General features: G+C 48.6%; 1 protein-coding gene across 2 annotated transcripts in view; it reads left to right on the top strand.

Moving 5' to 3' along the window:
• The window catches only part of WDFY4 (WDFY family member 4), a 280,347-nt gene that overhangs the window by 178,269 nt on the left and 76,944 nt on the right, over positions 1-25,134 (top strand). For both annotated transcript variants that reach the window (XM_067710249.1, XM_067710248.1), the window contains 4 exons: positions 2,611-2,774; positions 14,722-14,870; positions 20,519-20,639; positions 23,702-23,787. In XM_067710249.1, coding sequence (XP_067566350.1) covers positions 2,611-2,774; positions 14,722-14,870; positions 20,519-20,639; positions 23,702-23,787 — 520 coding nt within the window. The remainder of the gene's footprint in view (positions 1-2,610; positions 2,775-14,721; positions 14,871-20,518; positions 20,640-23,701; positions 23,788-25,134) is intronic.

Below are 25,134 nucleotides of genomic sequence, written 5' to 3'. Positions count from 1 at the left end.
TATTGTGGGAAGAAAATGCTGCAAGTCTAGAGTAGGGAGTGCAAGGCCTTTCATCACTCTGCTCTCCAGAATGAAGAGGGACCCATTCCGGACCTGAACGCTCCACTGGGGGAAGGAGTTTGCATTTAGGTTGCAACAGTAAGAATTTTTTTCAGGGAAACTATCCTGTCAATTTGCTATATGAGGGAAACCTTAAAAGTGCCCCCCCAAATACTAATACATGTTCAGTATGTGACCCAAAACACCTAGGAGGAAAATAGGAAAATATTTTAGAGCAAAATTGGATGGGATAGATATTTAATGCTTAACACTGAATTCTCTGATTGTGAAGATGACAGATATAATGGTCATTGTTATTTCTCCAATTTAAAAAAGCACTTTGAATCATTGTTGATGTTTATGCTTACCCTTTGTGTAATACTCATGGAGGAATTTGGTTGAGTTGATATGCTAAAAATCTAGTTTATTTTCAGAGGTCAGTTTGGCCCGAACGCATCAAATACATACCAAACACACACACAGACACATACACTATATTTCAGATTTTGTGTTTCTACCAAAGACTCTGCCTTTTGTTTCAGACACTCTCTGTCTGTGAGTTTCACTGTATCCTAGGCTGCAACTTATATCATACCCTTAACCAAGTGACACCTTCCTAGAGCTGATCAGACTTGTCTCATTTAGTGCCTTAGCACCGGGTTTTGCGTGGAGCTTGCTGTCTTGTCAGTCTGCAGTAACAAAGCCCAGAAGTGAGGATCTTGATCCCAGGTTGATTTGGGGAGTCCCACTTGGGACTTGGGATGACAGTGTAACACTCATATTTTGGCTTCTCTTCTTTCCATCCCAAGCCCCATAACCCTAAGATCAGAAGGAGAATCTGCCTGCTCTCCCTCTCAAAATGGGTGGCTGCAGAGGGTACAGTGGTAGAAAACAGGTGTTTGATTTTATGTGGCCTAGGGCCATGGGCTGCTAAGTCCCCTCGGCCCCTATATGCAGGACCTCTGGTCACCTATGATCCCAGGCCTCCTCCATGTTTCCAGCATGGACCCCCAACTCCCAGTAGGGAGCTCAGTCAAAGAAGAAAGGGCTGTGATCCTTCACCATGCCTTCCTGGGTGCCTGTATCTACACAGTGTTTTCTCTGCCTGAGGAAAAGCCTCTGATGGATGTTGCTGTGAGCAGCAGGCACTTACATTCATCCAAGTGTGAGGTTCCCAGGTGGGGAGGAGGTCAAAGAGATGAGCATCTTGCCACAAAGAAGATGTCCAGTAGCACCCTGACCTTGCAGCCATGTGCTGCTCCATGCAGGTGGACACCCAGGTCAGGGTGGAGGAGAAAACTCTAGAAATCCACACAGGTATGTACTTAGCTGGCACCCAAAGGCACATGCACAGGAGTGCATCCTTTGGAAATAAGTCTAGATGGACACACAGATGATTGCAGCACAGTGGATTTTGGTAGTGTAGAAACAGAAACTAGTTGTATCTCTAAAAAATAGGAGGTGAGTTGGGTGATTATGGAAGAGTCACACAGTAGATTATTACAGCCACTTAAGTTGCTTTCTAAGAACTTTTAATGGAATGGGAAAGTGCTCATGGTGTAATCTTGAGCCAAAAAGTTAGAAAAGAAAAACTATAAATTCAGTATAATTCTTACCATGTCAGAAATTACGTTATGTGTGTACATATACATGTATGTACAAAAAAGATGTCAGAATTAAACCACATTGTGGCCAGGGAGGACAGACAGACTAGAGATGAAAAGATCAGCCTCTGGACTCAGAGGGACTTGGTTCAGATTCGGCCTCTAGTTCTTAGTAGCCGTATGACCTTGAGCAAAATAATTAGCCTTTGTCAATTTCTTCATTTGCAAAGTGAGAATGGAATGGACTCTACAATCTAGGTAGGACTGGATGAAAAATGTCATTAAAATATCCAGCACAGAGAAGGCGCTCACTAAACAGGAGCTGTTGGTATTAGCACTCTCTCTGGGCGCACAGGTGATACTTGTTTTATTTCTCATTTTTAATTTCTCACAATTTCATGGGTTTTCCAAGTTTTTTACATTAAGAAGATAGTATTTCCATAATTAGGGAAAAAAACCCCACTCTTGAAAGAGTGAACAGGGGACCTCCCTGGCGATCCAGAGGTTAAGACTCTGCACTTCCACTGCAGGGGGCGTGGGTTTGATCCCTGCTCAGGGAACTAAGATCCTGGCATGCCACCTGATGTGGCCAAAAAAAAAAGAAAACAAAAAGTGAAGTTCAGAAAAAGCAAATCTTGTGGGACCCTCTGGGACCCTCTAGGAAATTGCTTTACTGATTAATGAAGGTGTTGAAACATCCCCCCGTGGTCACTGGAGAGCTGCAGAGCAGCCAGGCCCGAGTACATCTTCCTGAGTGAATCAACCTGCAGGTGTGTTCACCACATGATAGGGTCAGAGGGGTGTGTCCACTTTCAGAAACAGTGAGGGGTACGCTGGGATCCACGTCATTCACGGCTGCCCTGAAACCTTGCAGTTCCTCCCAGGGACTCGGGCCCAGGCTGTGCACTGTCCCTCGTGACTCCAGGTGGCTCCTGCACAAACCATACGTCCCTTTTTGCTGCTGCAGATGGAGTGACACCACAGGAAGCTGAGAGCGAGAGAGATGAGGCAGTAGACTGCACCCAGCTGACCTTCTTCCCCGCCTTACACGAAAGCCTGCACTCTGAAGATTTCTTGGAACTGTGTCGGGAGAGACAAGTCATTTTACAAGAGCTTCTTGATCATGAAAAGGTAACACAGCCCATCATGATTATTCTTTAAAGATTATCAGACATGAGAGAACTAAGCTTTCTGTACTCACATGGGAGGTGATATCTCCATTCACCATAAAAAAATCAATGAGCAAAAGCGATGGCATGCTTCTAAATTTGTGGGCCCAGAGCAAGGGTGCAAATGCCCACACATCTTGCATCAAAATGTTTAGAAAATATAAATCAAGCTAATAAACTGTTAAGTGAAATATGTTCTAATGCCCTATATTGACCTTTATAATAACCTGGGGGGCCAGTTTCAAATTTAGAATTCCTGACCTCCTTGTAGTTCAGCACCTTGGCCCCCCGCTCACAGCCTGACCACTTGAGGGATCCATCCCGTGCCTGAGTGAGGGGCCCTGGTGGATGTGTTTGGACACCTGACCCATATGTCCCAGCTGTCCCCACACTCCTCGCCTTGAAACCAGCTCCCCTTGGCCACCACTCAGGCCTAGAGGAAGCACACTTGAGGCACCTTCAGCCCTCAGAAGGGTGAACCTGGAGAGACAGTAGGCACAGCCAGGAGGCAGGCTGGACCAGTTAGCAGGGAAATCCATTGCTGCGGATGCCTGGAGCTGGACTGTGGGAGCCTAGGCTCTTGGTGTGCATGCATGTCCCCTGGGTATGACTGGAAGAGGGTCAGGGGGTCCCCCTGAAGTACAGGAACAGGGAAGGGCCCTCTTACACAAGTCTAAGAAAGTATGGAAGATGAAGCACGTGTCTTAAAGTAAAACGGACCTGAGCTAAAAACCCCAACTTGGCCACATATTAAATGGCCTGCTACCTAACCTTCGTGAGCCTCAGTTAGTTATTCTCATCTTTAATATGGAGTGCACGGCAACCATTTCACAAAATTCTCATAAGGCTTAAATGGGATAATGGAAGCAAAGTGACTAGCATAGCACCCAGCACACATGAGGTGGCTCATTAAAGACTAATTCTCTTCCCTTTCCAAAGGTTGAGTGGTTTAAGGGCTGGGTAGACTTCCATCTGTCTCTTCCATCAACTCCTCTGTATGGGATGTAAGTGAAGAAGATGCCCCAGCAAAACAGAGGAGCAGGCAGGGCGGGGCTGGCAAGACATGCAGGGGCTACCCAGAGATGAATGCATGAGAGCTGAGGGCTAGTCTGGCTGCAGGGTGGAGGAGAGTGGAGCTGAACTACGGGCCACTGAGTAAGCAGCCTGGGTATCCAGGAGCAAGTGACAAGCTCAGAGAGCTTGTGATGGGTGTGAGCAACGTGCAGAAACCGAAGCATGTCTTTCCAGGGGCAGATTCCTTGCAGAGACTCCTGGAGGGTGTCAAACTGGGATTTACTCCTTCCAGGGGTTGGGTAAAAGGGCTGACTTTGAAGTGCGTTGGCCAAATGGATGACTGCAGAACTTCTGCCGAGTGTTTAGCTGCTTTCAGATTTGGGTAGCAGTTAATCAAAACAATCCTGGGGGCTTCCCTGGTGGCGCAGTGGTTGAGGGTCCGACTGCCGATGCAGGGGACATGGGTTCGTGCCCCGTTCTGGGAAGATCCCACATGCCGTGGAGCGGCTGGGCCCGTGAGCCATGGCCACTGAGCCTGCGCGTCCGGAGCCCGTGCTCCGCAACGGGAGAGGCCACAGCAGTGAGAGGAACCACGTACCGCAAAAAAAAAAAAAACAATCCTGGAACAACAAGGTCTTTGTACATGCTGAACCCACAGCTTTCAGCCAGAGAGTACATTTGCAAGTCCCCATCACACCTCACCACCATGCCTTCACACCTCACCACCATGCCTTTGCTCATGCTGGTTTGTCTGTCTGTGGTGCTCTGCACGCTAGACTCCTAGCAGCTGATTCTCCAAAGCCCATCACGACTGGTCCCCAATCTGAAACCTGGAGAGCTGGTCTCTCCCTCATACCTGTCTCTACTGCCCACTGCATCTCCACCTGCCCTTGCTCCTGACATTCAGGCTAACCTTCACCACTTCACCTTCTGCCTCTCTCACTCTACTGATGCTCCTTCATGGAGGGACCCCCAGGCGCCTAACCTCGGGCATGCCTGGAGAGGCCTTTCAGTAAACACCGATGAATGAAGGTTTATTATATTCATGTTCATTTTATTTTGATTATGGAAGTAGTGTAGTCTAATGTGTGAAAGTTTAAAAAATGGATATAAAACATAACATATGTAACATATATTTATATATGTGTGTATACATAGCCACAGTACCCAGCTGCTGAGTACTAACAGCTGATAACAGTTTGAACATATCATATATGTTCATATAGGTAAAGGGATATTTAGTAAATGCCTAGTCAATTGAAAACAGCTAAGAGATCAATGCTTTCTTACTCTTAAAACGTTTCTTTGCCCTTAAAGGATAATGTAAAGCAGTGATTCTCAGCAGGGGGCAGCTTTACCCTGCCCCACCCCTGGGGACATTTGCCAATGTCTGGAGACATTTTCAGTTGTCATGACTTGGTGGGGAGGGGTTGCTACTGGCATCTAGTGGGCAGAGGCCAGGGATGCTACTTCACATCCTACAATGCTCAGAAGAGCAGAAAATAATTGTTCAGTCGCAAACGCCTATAGTGTCAAGGTGAGAAATCCTGATATGATGGATGCATATTAAACAGATTAAAACCAAACCCCAGCCATCCCTTCCTACTTTCCTGATAGGGTAAAGAAATACCGGGTTAGATATTGTCTCCATATTGGCTCTTTTCGTCATTTTGATAAGAAGAGAGCAATGGCAATGCTTTGGTTTTATTTGGTGTATTAATTTTATATCGCTGCCGTAACAAATTACCAAAACCTTGGTGACTTAAAGCAGCACACATTTATTATCTCAAAAGTCTGAGCGCAACATGGCTCAGCTGGTCCTCTGCTTAGGGTCTCACAGGGCTGAAGCCGAGGTGTTGGCAGGGCTGCATCTCTTTCTGGAGGCTCTGGGGATGCAGCCATTTCCAAGCTCGTTCAGGTGTTGGCAGAATTCACCTCCGTGCTTCCGTAGGACTGAGTTCCCGGGTCTTGGCTGGCTGTCAGCCAGGGGTCGTTCTCTGCTTCTAGAGGCCACATCCCTTGCCTGTGGCTCTCTTCCTGCATCTTCAAGGCCAGCTGCAGCAGCCTCCTCACACTACAGAGCTCTCTGAGCTGCTTCTGCCTCATCGTCCCTCCCCCTCATCTCCCCTCTGCCTCCCTCTTCCATTGAATCTCTCCCACCAGTTCTTCTAGTGCCTTCTTCTGCTGCTAAGGTCTCATGGGAATTGGACCCACCAAATAATCCAGGATAATCTCCCTATTTTAAGGTCCACTGATTTGCAACCTTAATTTCATCTGGAATGAAAAATAATTTCAAGCCCTTCAAGCAGCACCTAGGTTAGTATATGATGGGATAACCAGGGATGAGGCTCTTGGGGGACATCTTTGTCCCCAAATACTGCCTGCCACATCTGGTATCACTGAGGGTCCACATGTCACCTAATCCATGCCCCGCCTTCCAAGAAGGGCTTCTGCAGATGGCCTGACTCCCATGTGCTTTTGCCAAGACCAGCCAGGTGGCTCCAGTCCTCCCTGGGCTGGGCTGAGGGCGAGGTCTGGAGTTTACCATCACAGCCAGAGCTAGTCCCAGCATGGCCTGTGCAGCAGGTTCTTGCCTTTGGTACTTGTCCTGGTCTCTGAGAGTCTTACTTTTGCTAACTGTCCCACCCAGCAACACTTCACTCCGGGGTCTTGCTGGGGAAGCCAGAGCCTGAAGCCCACAGGTGACTGACTTTCCCAGCCTCTGAGAGGCAGGTCAGGAGCAGAGAGCGGCTGTTCTCTCGTTTTCCCCTGCCTTGTACTTAAACTTCAGTCCTTCTGGATCTCCATGTCACACAGCAGGAAGCTGTCAGAATGCCACAGGTGGCTCACTGTGGTGGCAGGGACTCCAGGCTGTGCAGACAGGAGCACGTGAAACGCAGCAGGGTCTGAGGCAGGTCTTAGTGCTTGGTGTCCCCTTACCTGCCGGGAGGGGCCACATGAGGTTGGGGGGTGGGGCACAAAGGGACTGAGCAGGGCAAAGCAAGGCGATTCTTGACATTATCAAGACATTGGTTCTTTGCATGAGTTGTTTTGATCCATTTCGTTGGGTTGTGCTTGTTGCCTCTGACTTCACGGTAAACTGTGGGAGAGATTCTTTTCCAATTCAGCCTGAGTTCCTACAAGGTCACTGGAACCAGACACACCTGCTCCCTGAAGAAGCAGGTCTAGGAGACTGGCCAGGGTCACATGGGGACAGGCTCCCAGGAGGCTAGGTGGACAGAGGCTCTAGCCTGGTCCCAATCCCACCTCCACCACCTACACTGCGTGTCTTTGCCCCAAATCGGCGCAGAGGAGCTCTCGGTGGCTTGTATCTGCTATTATCACTGTGATTGTGGCTCTTTTAATGGTACCTTAGCATTTGTTCTTTCCAAGAAGGAGGGAGGAGTGGGGTATGAACCCTGGTACCTAAGCCATGGCCCTGAGGAAGTGGGAAAGGGCCTGTCAGTGCAAATGAGGAAACACTCCTGTTTAAACCCAGCCCCAGCAGGCTTCCAGGGCTTCCACAATGCACCTGGGAGCCTGTGAAGCCAGGAACTGTGGAGGTTGGGCAAGTGTTGAGCTTGGACAAAATGGGAGAATCCAGGTCTGAGTGGGTCTGTTTCCTGCTGAGATGGTGGAGGATGTGACAGAGGGTCAGAGTAGAGCCCACGAGAAACCTGACCAGCTGGGATGGGGCCCATCTAGGGTTCTATGTCCACTACAAAATACAGCATTTTGTGGGAAAGAGGGAAGCTGCTGGGTTTGGGGCCTTGATTGATGTGTGGTGAGTCCCCTGAATTTAAAGCCTGAGGCAGAGAGGAGCATAGGGAAGCAGGCCTGGGAACTCAGGGACGTCCACGGGCTGGAAGAGTGGGCTGAGTCGGGTCTGGGCTGCAGAGCTCATTGTGGAGCGGGCCCTGTGACCTGGCCCCCTCCACTGCCCACACCTCTACTAGCCAGATCATTGCAGCCTCATGCCCACCCCCTCACCACTCCCCTGCAACCAGAGGCCCCCTCCTGGGTGAGCCTGTGCTGATGTGTCCGTCCCCAGAGCACTCATAGCGACGGGCCGCCCACAGCACTCTGCTCACTCTGCTGCCAGCATCTTCCTTGTCACACGGCTCTGTAATTATTCTTGAGTCCTCCTGTGATGCCTTTAAAGGCAGGGACAGGCTGGAATTTATTCTTGTCTCTCCCTTCCCTGACTCGTAGTATCTGTGCTCTGGAAAGATCTGCTGAACTGGAGAACACAGCTGTATCAACGGACCGTCCATGGGGAGCCCCCCACTCTGGTGTGCCTTGTGGCAGTGTAGGGGCTCCAGGCGTGGGCAGCCTGCCCACCACAGTGACATGGGTCTGCTCTCGAGAACCTCGGGAACTGGCCTGAGGGGTGGCATGCCCTGGGCCTACCTCGTTCATTGGGGGAGCCCCTCTGGGAGCAGGTAAGGCATGGCGGAGCAGGCCTGGCTGCCTTGCAAATCCACCACCACCAAGGAAGAAGATGCCAACAGTTCATGCCCAGGAGGGCCGCTTGGCACAGGGCAAGTGCTCAGACTGGACGGAGAGCCTCGTTCTGCTCTTTATTTATCACTATTATTGGCAGAAGTGTCAATAGCTGGAGGTCTGGAGCACTTGCTTTGGGTGCTTTTCCTACATCTCATCGAGTCTCACCATGGGCCCTGTGAAGGAGGCTTTATCATTTTCATCTTAAAGATGGCAAAACCAGAGCCTAGAGAGGCTGCTAACTGGAATTGCTCGTATTTCATCTCAGCTCTGTCTTACTCCAAGTTCATGGGGTTTTCTCTCTTTTTCCTAGCTCCTAGCCTACTATGTTGGGCAAGTTACATAAACTCTCCACCACCCTATTCTTCAGCAACCTTCCTGTGTTGGCCTTGGACATGTTGGCTCCAGGACCCCTCTGCTTCCTCTGCGAATGTTCCGGTTAATGCCGCCTCAGGCAGGCAGGCCTCCAGGTTCTTCACCATGCACGGTGTCTCCGCCAGGACGTAGCGTGACACGCACGTGCCAGCCTGCCTGCCTGCACGTGACTTAGCCCCAGCTCCTTAATCCTTGGTCATTCTACTTACTGTCAAGGACAGGAACTGGAAGTCGAGGAAGGGAGGATTGTTGCACTGACCCTAGAACCATGAACGTGTTTAAGCAAACATATAGAGGGTTTGACCGTGGCAGGTGTGTGTGTGCGTGTGTGTGTGTGTGTGTGTGTGCGCGCGCGCGAGTAGGTGGTTATTTTCTGCATTTCCCCAGACTAATATTTTCTGCTTGTGTTGAAACATTTTGAGGCAAGTATTGTTGTAAGCTGAGAATTCCCCTAATTAAGAAGTCTCCATAAGACCTTTTGGGTCTTGTGCTTTTTCTAAGTGAAAGCACACCCACAGCAGGGTGTACGTGGTGGGTGTGCGCCCAGGCTCAGAACGCCCGGAGCACCTGCCTTCAAGTGGCCATCACGTAAAGTGGGCAGGCAGCCCGTGGCGAGCCCTGGCTCCTCCTCCCCTGCCGTCTCAGAAGCGCTTGCTTTCATGGTCTTTGCCGATGCAGCCCAGGAGACTCCGGGGCACATCTCCTTCCAGACTTCTGGATGGCTTGTCCCCACAGAGGCCTCTGGGGGAAGCAGGCAGACCTGGAGCTCGGAATGGCAGCAGCTTAACTCATTTCTTTGCGAGAACATTGGGAGCTCTGATCGCCTCTAGCGATACCTGGGATGGTAATTATTCTGTGCCACTTTTGCGTCATTGATTAATGATTCCCAGAACCATGAACACATTTCTCTGCAAACAGCTCCATTTGACATGAGGAGTGGTTTATTTAATGTATGTTAACTGTGGGCTTGTGTCAGCCACTGCGTGGTTGGGGACGGTCCCTTGTTCTCCCTCCACAGAGCTGCTCACAGAAGTGAAGTGAGTCTCCACTTAAAAAAATGTGCTTCCAGACCCAGTCCAGAGTTAGAACTCACATGGAAGTTGTTTTTACTGTTGCTGTTCTTTTTAATTACATGAAAAACTAAACATTTATTTTTTTTTTCATACAAACTCAATGTAAAATATTAGTTTGACCTTGTTAGAAATGAAACCAGCTTACAGGGAGATCATTTTGCTCTGAACAGCAGGGAGCGGCATCAGGCCCTTCCTAGGTATTTTGAGCTGACGTCATTTGTAGAAGGCAAAGAACTGTGTTAACCTCTGCACGTAGTAACTTCCCCCCTGGGTCAGTGGCCACGAGTAACTTTCTAGAATGCAGAGCTGCACATGTCATCCCTACTGAACACCTTCTGAGACTCTCTTTGGCATACTTTGTGCACAGGGCCACTCTGAGCTGGCCCTGTGCTTCCCTGGACTTGCTTCCCTTACCCTTACATGAGTGGGCGAGTGTGTGCACACACACACACCTGCCTTTTTACTCTAATTATACAGAACGACTTATAATCTCTAAACATGTCCAACTGGCTCAAGACTTTGTACCTTGCCAAGCTTCTCCTCTGTTTTCATCATCTCAACACCCAACCTCAGCCTTGGGGTCACGTCCTTGGGACCCACTTCTCTGATGTCACCTGCCCCCCCCCTCCCCGGATGCTGTCTGGGCCAGGCACTCTCCTCTGTGCCCTGAGAATGCTTGTATCTCCCCCCAACCCCATGCTGTACCAGGACAGTTGGTATTCTTCTCTCTTTCCTGTTAGACCATGCGCACCACAAGATGTGTTTTCCCTCCCTTTATGTTTGTGTGGAGGCACAGGCCAAACATTCAATATGTATCTATTAAATGAAAGCATGAGCAGATGGATGAGTTGTAGCAATGTGCCTGCATGTGATGGGACCTCTACTTTCATAGCCTCGCTGGTGTCCACGGATTGGTTTCTAAGTATGGTTTTCAGATTGTCTGCGTCAGAATCATCTGGGCTGCCTATTAAAATGCAAATTCCAGGGCCCATTCAGCACTTGCTGAATCAGAACAACTGGGAATGTAACCTGGGAAGATGAACTTTAACAAGCTGCCTGGGTGATTCTCATACATACTAACTTTTCAAATAAATGCTGAGATCCACAAGTCTGGGTTTTACGATATATGGAGCTGCCCTGGCTAGAAACATGCTTCAACTTCAGTCACTGAGTGCAGATTCTAAATGCAGCTAACGCTACACACTGCGCTTTGAACAGTTCAGGACTTGTGATCCTTTTCACATTATACTGGTGCAGTTTCAATCCTTTTCCGTTTGGTCTCCCCTGAGCCAGCAGAGAAAGGGTGGAGGCTTGCCTGTTGGCAGGCTTGCTGTGCAAGTGGCACGTGCAGGCAGGCAGGGGGCATCCCTGCTCCTTGTCTCCACCTGAAAATACGAGCTGCTGTCAGGAGATCCAAGTGTTATATTACTTCTCAGATCTGCCAAACTGACATATAAAAATAATATCTCCTTATTGTTTTAATATACATTTCTTTGCTTACTAGCGTGACTGAATGCTCCATCTAGAAGTGATCAATAGAGAAAAAGTAGATGCCCGAATTCATAGGTAGCCAGCACAAATGGAATTGAAATAGTCTCTCTCCTTTTTGATACTTAACTTTTTCTCAGCAATCTGTACTGTTTTTTGAGATAAGAGAATACTTATTCCATACACACTGTAACAGAATGTATTGATAACAAGGTCTAGGCGAGCAGACGTGTGGAAAGGGAAGCGTGACACATGTGAGCACGGTTGAAGCTTTCTTTGCAGTAGATTTTTCGCACAAGTATAAGAGAATGTACACGTTAGCGCTCTTACTGGGTACTTCACATGAGCTCTGAATCTCACTTCTTCTACCTATAAAATTAGAGCATTGTACTCAACTGCAGACTAGTAATGCTGGAAAAAATCTTCAGGGAGCCTCCAGTTGGCCTCCCCTTTTGCACACTGAGGGCTGCCTCTAGGAGATGTGCTGGCGTGGGCTTCCATAGAATGTCCCAGCCAACTGTTGTCCCTCTAACTTGAGCTCTGGCAGTTTTGGATTTCCAGACAACCTGTTCCTTATCATACGCAGAACCAGGTGTGGCCATGTACTTGGTTATTCACCCATCAGGAACGATAATATATCATCTAGCTGATCCTAAAAAATTCTACTTATCAAGCTGAAGTTCCAGTCTTTTTAAAGTGGTAGAATCATGGCAGGAGGGAATTCTTAATCATGATTAAACTTGGGGGTGGAACCCTCTCAGGACTAATTTAAATGGAAGAGCAGGGAATAGTTCACTTGGATTCATTTTCCAGTTTTTAGAATGCCACTCTTTCCTAGCAGAGTCCATTTTTAAGCTATAAACCCAACTCTCACCAGACGTTTTTCTTGTGGTTTCGTTTATTCTGGTTGTTACTTATTTCTCCCCAAGGGAAAACATCAGGAGATCATGGAAACATGCTGCAGCCCCTGCTCTTGGCACAGAGTTTGGGTGAGGGGGCGGCATCATGGGGAGGGGAGAGGTTTGGGAGGTACATAGGCCTGGACTGCGCTTGGGCCCCGCGTGTGAGCATGTGAATGTGAGGATGAAGCACCCTCCGTACAAAGGCATAAGAAAAACGTTTCAATGGCTCGGCATAGGGGACATAAACACCCTGCAGCAGTGCTGCTGGGAGTGTAAGTTAGCGTCACCTTGCAGGAGGGCAGGCTGGCACTAGATCACAATTTAAAATGTCCACATCCTTGACCTGCAGTTCTGCTTCTAGGAATTCAACCTAAAGATTTACTCATGTGTCCCAAGTGACATGTGTATAAGGCTGGTCACTGTAGCATCACTTGTGATGTCAAAACATTTGAAAACAACCTGAGTCAACAGGGGGTCGGTCTAATAAGTTGTGGTACATCCATGCAAGGGAATGGTCTGCACTGTTTAATAAAAGTGAGACAACTCTATAAGAAGTGATTTGGAAGGGTCTGCTAGATGGCCTATTCAGGGAGAAAACTAGATACAGACCAGTAACTATACGAATATGCGGTTTGTGTAAAAAAAGAGAATATGTACAAAACATGCTGTGTATTCACCGAATCTCTTCAGTATAACATACCGCAGGAGAAGCAAAACTTTCCCTCTACCCTCTTAGAGTCTCCAGCTAGGCCTGAGAATTCAGTGGACAGAAGACAGATTGACAGGAGAAATGTGTACAGATTTTATTTTTGCATGTACACGGGAGGCTTCACAGGAAAATGAAGACATCTAAGGCCCCCAGGATCTGAGCACACCTACTTTGCAGCTTCAGCAGCCACGCTGACCTCTCTTCTGCTCCCCAAACCTGCCCTTCCTGCCTCTAGGCTCTGAGCTGGATGTTCCCGTTCCCTGAAATTTCTTCTCCCAGCTTCTGCATGACTGCCCATTTCCATCCTTCAAGTCTCAGGGTCTGTCTAAAATAGTGTCCCCTCCAAGTTTCTCTCTGCCTTATTATCATCAACCTGTTTTTTTTTTCTCTCAACATATATCACAGTCTGTGATAGTTTATTAGTTGATGTGTCTTCCCCCACTGGATTTTAAGTCCCACGGTTGTAGGGTTCTTGTTTATCTTGTTTGTTCCTGACTGACTAATCCTGTTTGATGCAGCGGTGTGAGAACTGGTATCCAGGGCTGCTTTCCTGGCTTCACCACTGCAGTCCTATCATTGCTCCCAAAGGTGAGCACAGAGCTTAACTTCAGTCCCAGGCTCTGCCACTTACCCATCTTTGATGAGATTCTTATCTCTGGGACCCCTTTTTTTCCATCTCTAAATTAGAGTAGTAAAACTACCTTTGCCCAACTGTAAGGATTATACTGATTAATATGTGTAAAATGTTTACAATGGTTATAAAAAAAAAAGTAGGTAGTAAAAAAAAAAAGTCAGGTCCTCTTTTGGATAACTGGAATTAGCACAGAATTACCCTGAGAAAATGTTGGTCTTGGTCTTACTCTGGTCCATTTGGGCTCCCGACATCTAAAAATTCATGTATTCTCTCACTCGTTCCTTTGGAGATTTTTTCCATGTAAGGACCCACCTAGTCCTTACTTCATGCGGGACTCTGGGTCATAAGACACCCTCTCAGGTCAGGCTCCCCAGAAAGCCCATGTTGAGCCAGAGATGTGCGTGCAGCAAGTTCATTGGGAGCGCGGGACATTGGACTGGGCCCAGCGAGAAGTGCAGACTCAGCAAGGCCTCGGCTGATCCCACGGGAGCTCAGAGTTGACCTGAGTGGAGGCAAAAGGTCTGGCCCTTCCTTCTCTGACCAGTTGTTGGGTATGGACGGCCACTGGGATGAGGACATGACCTTTGGCCAGGTACTCTCTTTAGCTGAGGGATTCTGGAAAGCTGCCAACATCTTCAGCTGCTGAGAGAACGTGCTTGAGCCTGAAAGATGAGACCTGGGCGGAGCTCGTGCCACCTCTGCACACACCTTGGACCAGCCTTGGCCTTGTAGCCAGTAGTACCAGTCTTGCCTTGTGGTTCTAGGCAGACCCGGTTCCAGTCCTGGCTCAGCCAGTTTCCAGCTGGCCTCTGGACAAGCTCCTTCGCCTTTGTAACTGAGGGATGCCTTGGACCTTGAAAGCTTTCCTCTTAGTTTACGGAGGAATGTTCTGCACAGTTGTAGAGGAGCTTAAAGTGAGAGGAAAAAAAGGCCAACGTGCTCAACACAGCAATAAACACTCATCCACATGCCTCGGTGGGGGTGGGGTGGCCTTGGGTAGATGAATTAATGAAACAGGGTGTTGGGTGTAGAAATGAAACTTAGACTGTGAAGAGCAGTGCAGCTCTGGGGCAGCGGCTCTGTCATTTACAGGGTGCTACTCTCACCTCCAAGGGCCTGGTGGGCGACCGGCCACTGCCCTCCTGCCCTCCAAAAGGAGATGGGCATGCTTCCTTTGCACGTGGCCTGACTCTGGCACTCTCTCCCTGCAGGTGACACAGAAGTACTCCCTGGTCATCGTGCAGGGTCACCTGGTCTGCGAAGGGCTCCTGCTCTTCGGCCAGCAGCACTTCTACATCTGCGAGAACTTCACACTCTCTCCCGTGGGTGATGTCTACTGCACCCGCCACTGCTTATCCAAGTGAGTGTCCCTCCCCTCCCAGCAGATTCTGCCCTGAGCCCCAAGCTGCCTTCTCAGCCACCCCCATGCCTATGCCTCCCACCTTGTTCTTTCTATGGGCTCAGGTTTGGGCCTGAAACTGAGCCACGAGATAAAACAGGAACCTTAAGGCATAGGCATCATGATTGTGGTTCCCCAAAGCTAAAATCTGGAGCGGTTAACAATGCAGCAGCTCCTGGGGCTTTCCTGCTATGGAATGCACCACAGGACAAAGGGCATAGGTCCTTCGGTTGTTTGGGTAATAGAATCCAGTCCCATCAGCTTAGTCATTCAACAACTTCTTTGATTGTTCATCCTTATGCGAGACATCAGGCCCTGTCCCTTCATGCCCGCAAGGCACATGAGCGCAATCAGCAGCATAAACAGGTTCTTTTGGAAAGAGTTTGGAACACACTGTCATCAAGGGACAAAATACATGTTATTTGAGGACTCTTCGGGGTTCATGCTTGGAGAGATGGCATGGGGCTTGTGTGGTGAGGGACAGGTACTTGAGGAAGTAGGCTAAGATCTGGGTCTTGAAGGATGGGTGAGACTTGGGTAGAAATCTGAAGAGTCATTTTTACACCAACTAATACCAGAGGTCTTTGGCAGGAAATTCCGAGGTTCTTCTTTAGGATCCAATGCAGTTGGTCTACTTGGGTTCATTCGGTTCTTATTGATTAATTCTCTAGTGTTTATAAAGTACTGCCATTCAAAACCAAATTGATTGTGTTTGCACTTTTGCTAAAGGTTCAGTTCTCAAGTTGTATGTTTTCATCACTTTTGGAGAAATTTAGGTGTAGATTTCTTTTCTGGTTAGCTAAGGCTCAAGTAATGACAAAATGACCTCTTAGCCCAGTGGCTCTCAAACTAAACTACATCGAATCACCTGGAAGGCTTGTTAAAACAGACTTCTGGGACCCCTCATCAGCCCAGTTTCTAATGTGGTAGGTCTGAGTTAGGGCTGAAGATTTTTAACAAGTTCTCAGCTAATGTTGATGCTACTGGTCTGGGACTACACTTTGAGAACCACTCTTTAAGACTATTGACAGAGGAACCAGAGCCTTACCTGCCAATAACTAAGAATTTTAACTCCCAGGTGTCATATCATTTCCAGCCTATGTCAGGAAGCAAGAGTTTAAGGAGTACGGAAGGATAGATGTCAGCCCACCCTCCTTTGATTTAGGTTTGTTTTAAAGCTTGGCCTTTTTCTCTCTGCTAATTTCCATCTTTTATTCATACCAAACGTTCACCAATTGCAGTGAGTCTTCTGTTCTTTTCCAAGGCAGGAGCATAATTAATACTTGGCACACTCATCCCATCTTATTGCTCATGTTTTATTGATACTGATCAATACGGACAATGGGTCTGCTGACTCGCCTTTCTGAGAGCTGATGAAAGCTTTCTCCTCTACGTATATGCATGGCATGCCCATGAAATGACTTGCATAAACCATTGCTTCACTCTCCACCTCTGGTTTAAATTGAGTTGGTGTTAGATAAGACCTTATTGATTAGGTAAATTGTGTTTATGAGGTGTATGTAATCATGATCAAATTGACTATATCTGCACTTTCGACAGAAGCCCAGTTGTCAGGTTGGACGTACTCAAGTCTGGAAGTGTACTTTTCTAGAATGCAAATAGGAGAGTAGTGAGAATAAATTACCACCTTGGAATATCGTTTGGGAATTGCCATAGGTAATTTTAGTCACCGTACCTCAGAGAAGTGTTTGTTAACCAGACAGTGCTTTCTCTCTGATTCCCTGTCTACTGCCCTAAGAAAATGCTGGCACTCGTGGAGTTGTGGTTCTCAGAGATGGGCCATTAGATCATGTCAGATCAATGGGGATTAAGTCTTATTTTGACCATGGAGACTAAGGAAGATACGTGAATAAGCCAGTTAAACATAAAGCTAAGTCACCTCCGAAACGTTTCTCTAGAAGACTGCCATCAGTTTGAGTACAGTTGAGCGTTAGACCTTGAAGGAGACTCCCCAGCGTGCCATGAAAATATCCCAGACAAAACTCAAGGGCACTGCCAGTCCTCCAGCAGGGACTGGCTTGTGTACTTTGGGACTTTCCTTAGAAAGTAAGACCCTTTCCAGAAGGTTATATTTTGCTTTCAGTGGGATCTCTTCTTGGCAGAATTGGGTGACTGTACTAACTGGGTTGGCCAAAAAGTTCGTTAGAGTTTTTCTATAACATCCTGTGGAAAGCCCGAACGAACTTTTTGGCCAACCCAATAGCTGTCTAGGGCTCCTGTAACAAAGTATCAAAAACCGGGTGGCTTTAAAAAAAAAAATAACTTATCGTCTCACAGTCCTGGAGGCTAAAAGTGTCGGCAGGGTCATGCTCCCTCTACAGCTTTAGGGGAGGATCCTTCCTCGCCTCTTCTAGCTGCTAGTGTTTCCTGGCAATCCTTGGTGGTCCATAGCTTGTATATACATCACTCGGTCACATGGCCATCTTCTCCCCGTGTGTGTCTGTCTCTGTGTCCAAGTTTCCCCTTTATATGAGGAGACTAGTCATACTGGATTAGGGCCTATCTCAATGACCTCCCTTTATTACCTCTGTTATTTACCTATTTCTAAATAAAGTTAAATTCTGAGGTACTGGGGATTAGGAACTTCAACCTATATCTTTTAGGGGACACGATTCAACCCATAACAGTAGCAGCCGAGCTCACAGTGCATAGCGTTTGGGAATCCAGACCATCCAGTTGGCTCCTTGTGACGGGGTGCTTTTAGTCAGATATCTCCTTCACATCAGTCAGCAGTTTTAAGGCATCATCTCTCTGTTTAATTCAACAAATACTTATTGAAAGTCTGTCTTGTACCAGCACGGTGGTAGACTCCACAGATACATAGATCAGTCAGATGTGGGCTGAGTCTGGTAAAGCGTTTGGGATCTAGCAAGTTATTTGGGTATAAATTCCAGGTATAAATTCCTGACAATTGGATACATACAAATGTGGGGCAAATCAAAGTATGTTTTAGTTTGAAAGCCACTTCTATTACCAAAGACCCAGTCAATCCATATCTTGCTTATCATTTAGTTTACTGTGATTTCCCTAGTTAAGAATATTAGAAGTTTTACTATGACCACCCTGGGCAGTTTGCATATATCATTATAGGTGTCATGCAAGAGCTGTGAACAGCATCCTTTGAACTGTGGCCACAGCTCCATCTAAAGAAGAACATGGATCAGCGACTCCTTTCTACTCATTGACCTTGGGGCCCTGAACTCTGATTTAATGCACATGTAGAACGTAGTGTTGGCAAAGAGACGCAGTCCTAGCTGTGTGACTAATGCTTTGCACGATGGAACTCAATAATGTCATTCACAATTTAGTCTTCCTGAGAAACTGAGTCTGTCTAAGCACTCCTGTGTTATGGATTATTCAGTCCCTACAAGCAGGAGAAGAATGACCATCTTTCCTCCTAACAGCTCCTTCCTAAAAGCATCCTCCAGAGCATTCTTCCTCATGTCACCAGTGTTTCAGATCCTAGGTTGAGAATCAGTCTGCACAGAGTAAACTGGAAGGAGGGAGCTGGTGGGGGAAGCTCTGTAATTGCCAGCCAGCCTGTCTGCCTCAGGGGAGAAAAGGTGCGGCTGCATGAGCTTGGGTTTTAGATTCAGAGGACCTGGTCTGAATCCAGTTCCTTGTGACCTTGGAAAAGTCACCTCTTCTCTTTGGAATGTAGTTTCCTCATTTCTGATATGGGAATCCTAATAACACATGCTCAGTAAGGTTTCATCACGTGGATCAAATTAATCAAGGACAGGGAAGTATTGAGCAGGCTGTAGAGCATGACGGTGGTCAGTCCACTCAGCAAACATGCCCAGAGCTCCAGGAAAGATGTGGAGGATGAGAACCATGGGCACAGGTCTGTGCCCCCATGAACTCACTCATAGTCAGCTGCGGAGAGAAACCAACCAAAGGTGCAGCTAAGGTACAGAGAATGTTTGCTGTGCTCCCACAAGAACGGGGCCACAGGACCACAGGCCACAGATCACATCATTGTCACTGTCACAAGTGCCTTTACCTGGAATGCTGTTTGGCCTAAGTCAGGGGTAGGAACCAGAATCACCTCCACGACCTCTCTGGGAGTCAGGGAAGTTTAGGGGAAGCTCAGCTTAGCCCCAGAGGGAAGCATTAATAATGGACAGAGGGCCTCAGCCAGCAGTAGATTTGAATGAAAACATCCAAGCAGAAGCATCCAGAACCATCCAGCCACATTTGTGTTTCAACAGTCCTACAGCAGTGTGTCCAGAACAGGGCCCCTGAGAGCGTGGTTCTGAGCAGGGGCAGGAGTCCGCAAGGGTGCGGTCTGGCCATGTGGGTGCTGAAAAGCCGGCTCAGGCTGTGTCCCACGCAGGTAGCCTTCCCCTCTACCTGGCAGTAACCATTCTGCAGAGTGTGCAAGTCTGAACTCTTAGCACTGCAGATGCTGGACCAGCTCTGACCGCAGCCCAGAGAAGTCCTGCGGGCCTGTGTGATGGCCTGATCTCTCTCCATCTCCCCTGGAAGCGTGGCCTGCCCTGGAGGCTGGGCGGTGAGGGCCGCCCCTGGAGCTGGGGTGGGAGGAGGTAAAACATTCCCGCCACCTAGTGCTGGTGCGGGGCTCCTCGGCCGTGCGGTGGCACACAGTCTCACGGAGGGCCGAGGTGCTTGGAAGGCCCTTCCTTTCTCCAGTGCTAAAAGGGTGTTTTATCAGCGCTTTGTGGTAATGTGCGCAATGCAGAATTGCTGTGTAGCTCAGATGAGCAGAAATGGAGCCGTCCCTACTGAAATCAGATTTCTCTCTCAAGTCCCCATTTGTATTGGTGGTGGAAAGCTTCATCTGGTTGGTTATCTGAAGGTATTTCAGTTACTTCCAGTGAAAAAATTGTTCTTTCTGGGATAAATACTTAGTCAAATTCATGACTCCTCCTTCCCCCCTTCTCCCTTTCTTCCCAAGGGGAATCATTCTGACCTCCAGGAGCGGGCATCCAGCATCCGGCCTGGCCGGCCCATCCTCTGCTCTCTACAATGGCGCTAGTCCCTGGTCCAGGCACGGTGCTCTGGGGTCCACTGCTAACGCTGGGGTCATCGTCTTCCAGCCCATCAGTGCTGTCAGCCCTGCCACCTGCCTCTTTGAAGACTCAGAGTTTTCTGCCCCTTTGTCCCATTTTACACTAGGTGCTAGCCCGGCTGACACAGCTGTTCCTCCCAGGGCTCCGCGTTGCGTGACACCATGCTGGACAGGGCTTGTCTTTCTGCCTCGTGTTCCAGGAGCTTGAAATTTCTCCAGACCTAACTACACATCTCTTTCATTCTTCCCCCATAAACCCCCAGCCCATTTCTGACCCCTGTACTCAGAGAGTCTTCTCACACTTACACCCTGTGTCATTATCCGTCCTGGAGGTGGGCCCTTTGTCTTGCTGTCCCTCCCCTGGTGAGGGCAGTGATCCACCTTCCTCCTCAGGGCACGGCTGACACAGACAGGCGCTCAGACAGGGTTTATCAGGTCAGTGGGGGCTGACACATCCTCCAGTGTGTCCCAGAAACTCAGGTGGGCCACGCACGGTGCCTGCAGGGGAACAAGCCTACCAGACACCCTCTCACTGCGTGTCTTGCTTCCTTTTCAGCATTAGCGATCCATTCATCTTCAACATGTGCAGCAAAGACAGGTCCTCCGACCATTACTCGTGCCAGCGCCACAGCTACGGTGACCTCAGGGAGCTCCGGCAGGCGCGCTTCCTCCTGCAGGTGTGTCCCGGGAGGGGGCCAGAGAGAGGACCATCTCTTCCGGGCACAGGTGGTCCAGGTGCCACTGAGGCTCCATCTGAATGTGAGGGACACACCTCCCTGACCCCCTTCACCTGTGCACAGCCCAGGGCCCTTTGAGACACCTGTGACTCCCTGTGGCCTATGTTGGGCTGGTCCCCTGGCTGGGATGGAGTTCTGCCTTCTGTTTCACTCTCTCCACAGTCCCTGCCATTTGGCCACTGGGTCCTTCTCTCTCTTACCGTGTCATTTAGGATCCAGCCTCTTTGCTTTATTTTCCGCTTGACATGCCCCAGAGCTGCCTTGGAGATTCGGGAATACAGGACAGGGCAGCTCCATTGCCTCGTGGCAGAGCCAGTGACTGAGAGTGGAGTGCCAGTCTGCCCTCTGTTCTGAGCAAGTGGACACCTCCTCAGGCCACAGCCCCTACCCTCTGCCCTCCTCACAGCTTCACCTACCTTCAAGCTCCCGGTCATTTCCTGGGCCAGGTGTTTTAGAGATCTCCTGACTGTCCCCTCCAACCAGGATCCCAGAGCCTTGTCCAGTGCATTCAAGGGCTCATCCAGGCACTAAACAGAGCTGATTCCTTCCAGAGGCAGAGCTCTGCTGTCAGCTAGTCACAACCACATGCTTCTCATACCCCACCTTGGAGAAACATCACGTGGTTTAGGAGCACCACCTCAGTGGCAAAAGGAGGAAGAACTCTGGGGCTCCCACTGGCCTCAAACACATCTTGCCTTCACCAGCCCAACCTCAGCAATAGCAAAGCTGCATCCGTGCCCAGGGGCCTCCCAGGCAGCTGGCGGAGGAAGAGATGAGGGACCACCCTTGGGGGTGGGGAGGAGCCCAGATCCCTCCTGGCTCACCCTTGCTGCAGGGTCTCTGTTCTGAAAAGGCCAACAGGGACAGTGCTAGGCCCTCGGGAACAGAGTAAGTGTGCCTTTCATTTGTAAATTTCTTTGTCCCTTGATCCTCCTGCTGGAGGCCTCATTATTATTATCTGAAACTAAAGCTCCAGGGAGCCTTTGCCGCTGGGGTGGGGTGGGGGGCTCATTCTAGGGAGGATCAGCTGCCCTGCAGACAAGGGTCCAGCAAGCTGCTGACATCTGACCCAGCTCTCTCCCTCTCCCTCCCTCTCCGCTGCTTTTGCCCACAAAGATCTGGTTCTCATTTTGCCTGCCCTTAGTGCCCTTCTCTGAAAGGAGAGTGAACTAGAAAGGGGCGGGTGGAGGAGGCCCTGCCCTGATGATTCTGACCACAGCCAGCATGGGCCCAGTCCTGAGCACAGCCCTGCAGCTTTGGCACAGTCGGGCACCTCTCTGGGCTTCCATTTCCCTCCAGTGAACAGGTGACCATGTCTTGTCTTTTCCACCATTACATATATAGCAGCACTTAGCACATTTTAGGCACATAGCAAGTACTCAAAAAGCCACTTTTTAAAAAAATAATTGTATGTGTACTTACAGGTTATATATAGTAGCAAATAGATATCAGTAAGTGAGTGTCTTTCTCCCCAGTAAAAGGGGATTGTTTCCAGATGGTTGGTTAGCCTGACCGTGGTGGAAACCAGAAGTGGGAGAGCATGTGTGATGGCCAAGTGGGGCTGGGAGAGCTTCATGAGCAAGGCCACCATTTGTCCAGCCCTAGATTCTCCCAGAGGAAAGTCAGAGCCTGGGCACTTAAGGTTGCTGGGACAAGCTGTAGCCTTCATAAATTCTGCTTTCATCATCTCTGCACAGTGTTTATATTTCTGTTTGTAGAAGACAAATCTGCGGCTCTTATGTGTACCCGCAGAGGAGAGGGGTGTTTCATTATCATTACAGACACTTGCCCTCTGCTCAGGAATCTAATGAACTGGACTTTGAGAACTCACTTCCAGCCAGGCAGGAGCAGGACCTGACTGCTGTTGGATGCAGGACCCCATCTTTGAGTCTGACCCTCTCCCTCCCCGTCTCTCCTTCCATGCCCAGGCCTCACCTCTCCCAGGCCCTCCCTCAAATGCTGGGTGTTCTTTGGCTGACCCCATCTGATCCTATATGTGGACTCACTCTATCACTATTCCAAGTCTGTTATTTATAGATAGGAAGGGGAGGGAGGAGGAAAGGAAAAAGAAGGGAAAGCAGGTAGAGTTCATTTAGGCATTAACAAAATACCCTTGAAACAACATTGTTATGTCAGTGTGGCCACGTCAAAATGGCTCAGCAAAGTGGTTTGGCAAAGCACCCTGTGCCTTCAAGTCTGTGGGTTGGCGTAAGATGCTGCCCAGATTGGGACTGGCACCCACTCCCCTAGTGTTTCTGGTAAGATGACCCTTTGGTTCAGGAAATGAAACCCTTGACCGGGAAGTAAAAGTGTCTAGAGGTGTTACTGGGCACTTTCCTCTCTTTGTCCCCTCCTCGCTTGCCCTGGGAGCGGGGCTCTTGTTTCCTGCTTCAGCCAAAGGAGCCCTTAGTTCTCCTGCCCTCCTACTCATTCTGTGGAGACCCCATTTGTCACTGTCACCAAGGTCTTCATATCCCCTGCAGGAGGTTGCAAGGCCTGTGTCAACCTAGATAAAGAGGTAAACTGAGGCAAGCTTGAATTAGCAGAAATTGAGTTAATTCAGGAATAGCAGAGGAATAGCCATTCATGAAACGCAGGCTGTCTGGAGCTACAGGCGAATCCGTTGAGGGTCAGCTGTATCTATGGGCAAGGAGCACAAGTGGGGGCGTCCAGCCAGAGTCCAAGCTGTAAGTTCACTGGCTTGAGGATGGGAGGGGTTCTTGGTGGATGTTCATTGCTCACGAGGTAAGTCTCGATCTTCTGTAAATCAGGCATTTGTGGGAAATCAGTCTCTCAGTTCTTAAGTTTCGTTTATCTGAGGGCGCATGCCTGAGGTTCGCCCTTTCATATCTTTTGGTTCCATTTTAGATTGAAATCCTTTCACACCTGACACAGAGTCCCAAATGACCCACAGCCATGGCTCTGTTGCCCTGGTGAAGGGGTGGGGGGGTGGTTCTCCATTCCAGGAAACTGCAGAGCAGTAAAAGGGGTTCTCTTTACAGGACATTGCCCTGGAGATCTTTTTCCGAAACGGATATTCCAAGTTTCTTGTCTTCCACAACAGTGATCGGAGTAAGGTCTTCAAAAGGTAAGGGTTTGAAAATCCTCCGCTAAGGAGACTAATCATGACCCAATAGGAGAGGAACAGCTCTGTTCTCAGGAGAATTGTTCCCAGCCCACAGTGGGCAGGATTTAGGTTAGACACGAGAAAGAACTTACCCACAGAACTGCTGAGTGATGGAAAAAAGTATAGAGAAAACTATAAAAGCTCCTTCCCTAACTCCTGGGAAACTGGCTCTGTTTCATGAACTGAAGTAGTTTGAGACAGTAATAACTGAAGGGAGAAAAAAATCTGCAGACACGACATATTTAATGGGCCTTCCAGAATTTTCCGGCTTTATTTTAAAATTTTCCAAGTAATTATTTTGGCTTAATCTTCCTTTTAGATCCCAGTTGCCAATTTTATTCATTCTGACTTCATATTTTATTGGAAAGTATTCCTACCAACTGATTTCCCACTTCTGCACGGAACATCTTTTTTCTTAAAGAGAGAAGCATGCTGTTTTAGTTTAACTTCTCTTTATCCAAAGAGATTAATCAATCTAAGGAGTTTAAGCTAGAGTTTAAATTTTAAATTTATATTATTAAAGTTAGAGATATGTAGATTTGCAGAGAATCTAGAAGAGGCCAAAGGAAAGGCAGGCTCCTAGCCATAAACAGACCACACAGAAGCTGGATTAATAGAGAAGTGGTCACATTTAGCTCCACTTAGGGTTGAAAGTTCTGAGGTGAGGTTTGACATCCCTGGCCTGCATGTCCCAGGCCATTTTGTGCTCAGAGGTTCTAGCCTTACCTTCCTGTCGGCCCTGGCCAGTCACTGGCACCAGGACCAGCTGCTGGGTCCCAAGGGCAGGGCCAGAGTGGAGAAAAACAACTCTCGCAGAGAGGCTGTCTGAGCCAGCTCTGGGTGCGTCTCCATTGACTGTGATTCTCCGTTTGAGGTTCTTCGAAGGACTGCTGTTATATCGCCTCCTAAAATGTCTTCAAGTTCCGTTTTAGACCAAACCGAAGAAGTAGACATGCAATGCTGAACCTCAGGTTCATGTTCCCTTGTGATTTCTGTGCATTAAACGACGTTTTTCTCACAGTCGAGCTAGAAGTCTTATACATCCATAACTCCGACAATGAATAGTGCCAACCACACCCCACCCTTGTTCAAAGAGCATGCAAGTAAGATGGGACTTGTCCCTAGAGTACTACAGTGGCTGCTAAAATCAGCAATGGAAATGCCAGTGCTGGCCCAGAGGAGGTCTCTAAAACATGTAATTTTTATTGTAACTATTGTTTTATTGTTATCATTGCTATTATTAAGGCTAGAGCATATAATGGCAGAGGGTGCTGATGGGATGCCTCAGAGGTACACCCTGATCTAGGG

Source organism: Pseudorca crassidens, chromosome 16 (genome assembly GCF_039906515.1).
Source record: "Pseudorca crassidens isolate mPseCra1 chromosome 16, mPseCra1.hap1, whole genome shotgun sequence".
Taxonomy (NCBI): domain Eukaryota; kingdom Metazoa; phylum Chordata; class Mammalia; order Artiodactyla; family Delphinidae; genus Pseudorca; species Pseudorca crassidens.
Note: the sequence above shows the minus strand (reverse complement) of the source record. Positions and strands in the feature narration are given on the sequence as shown.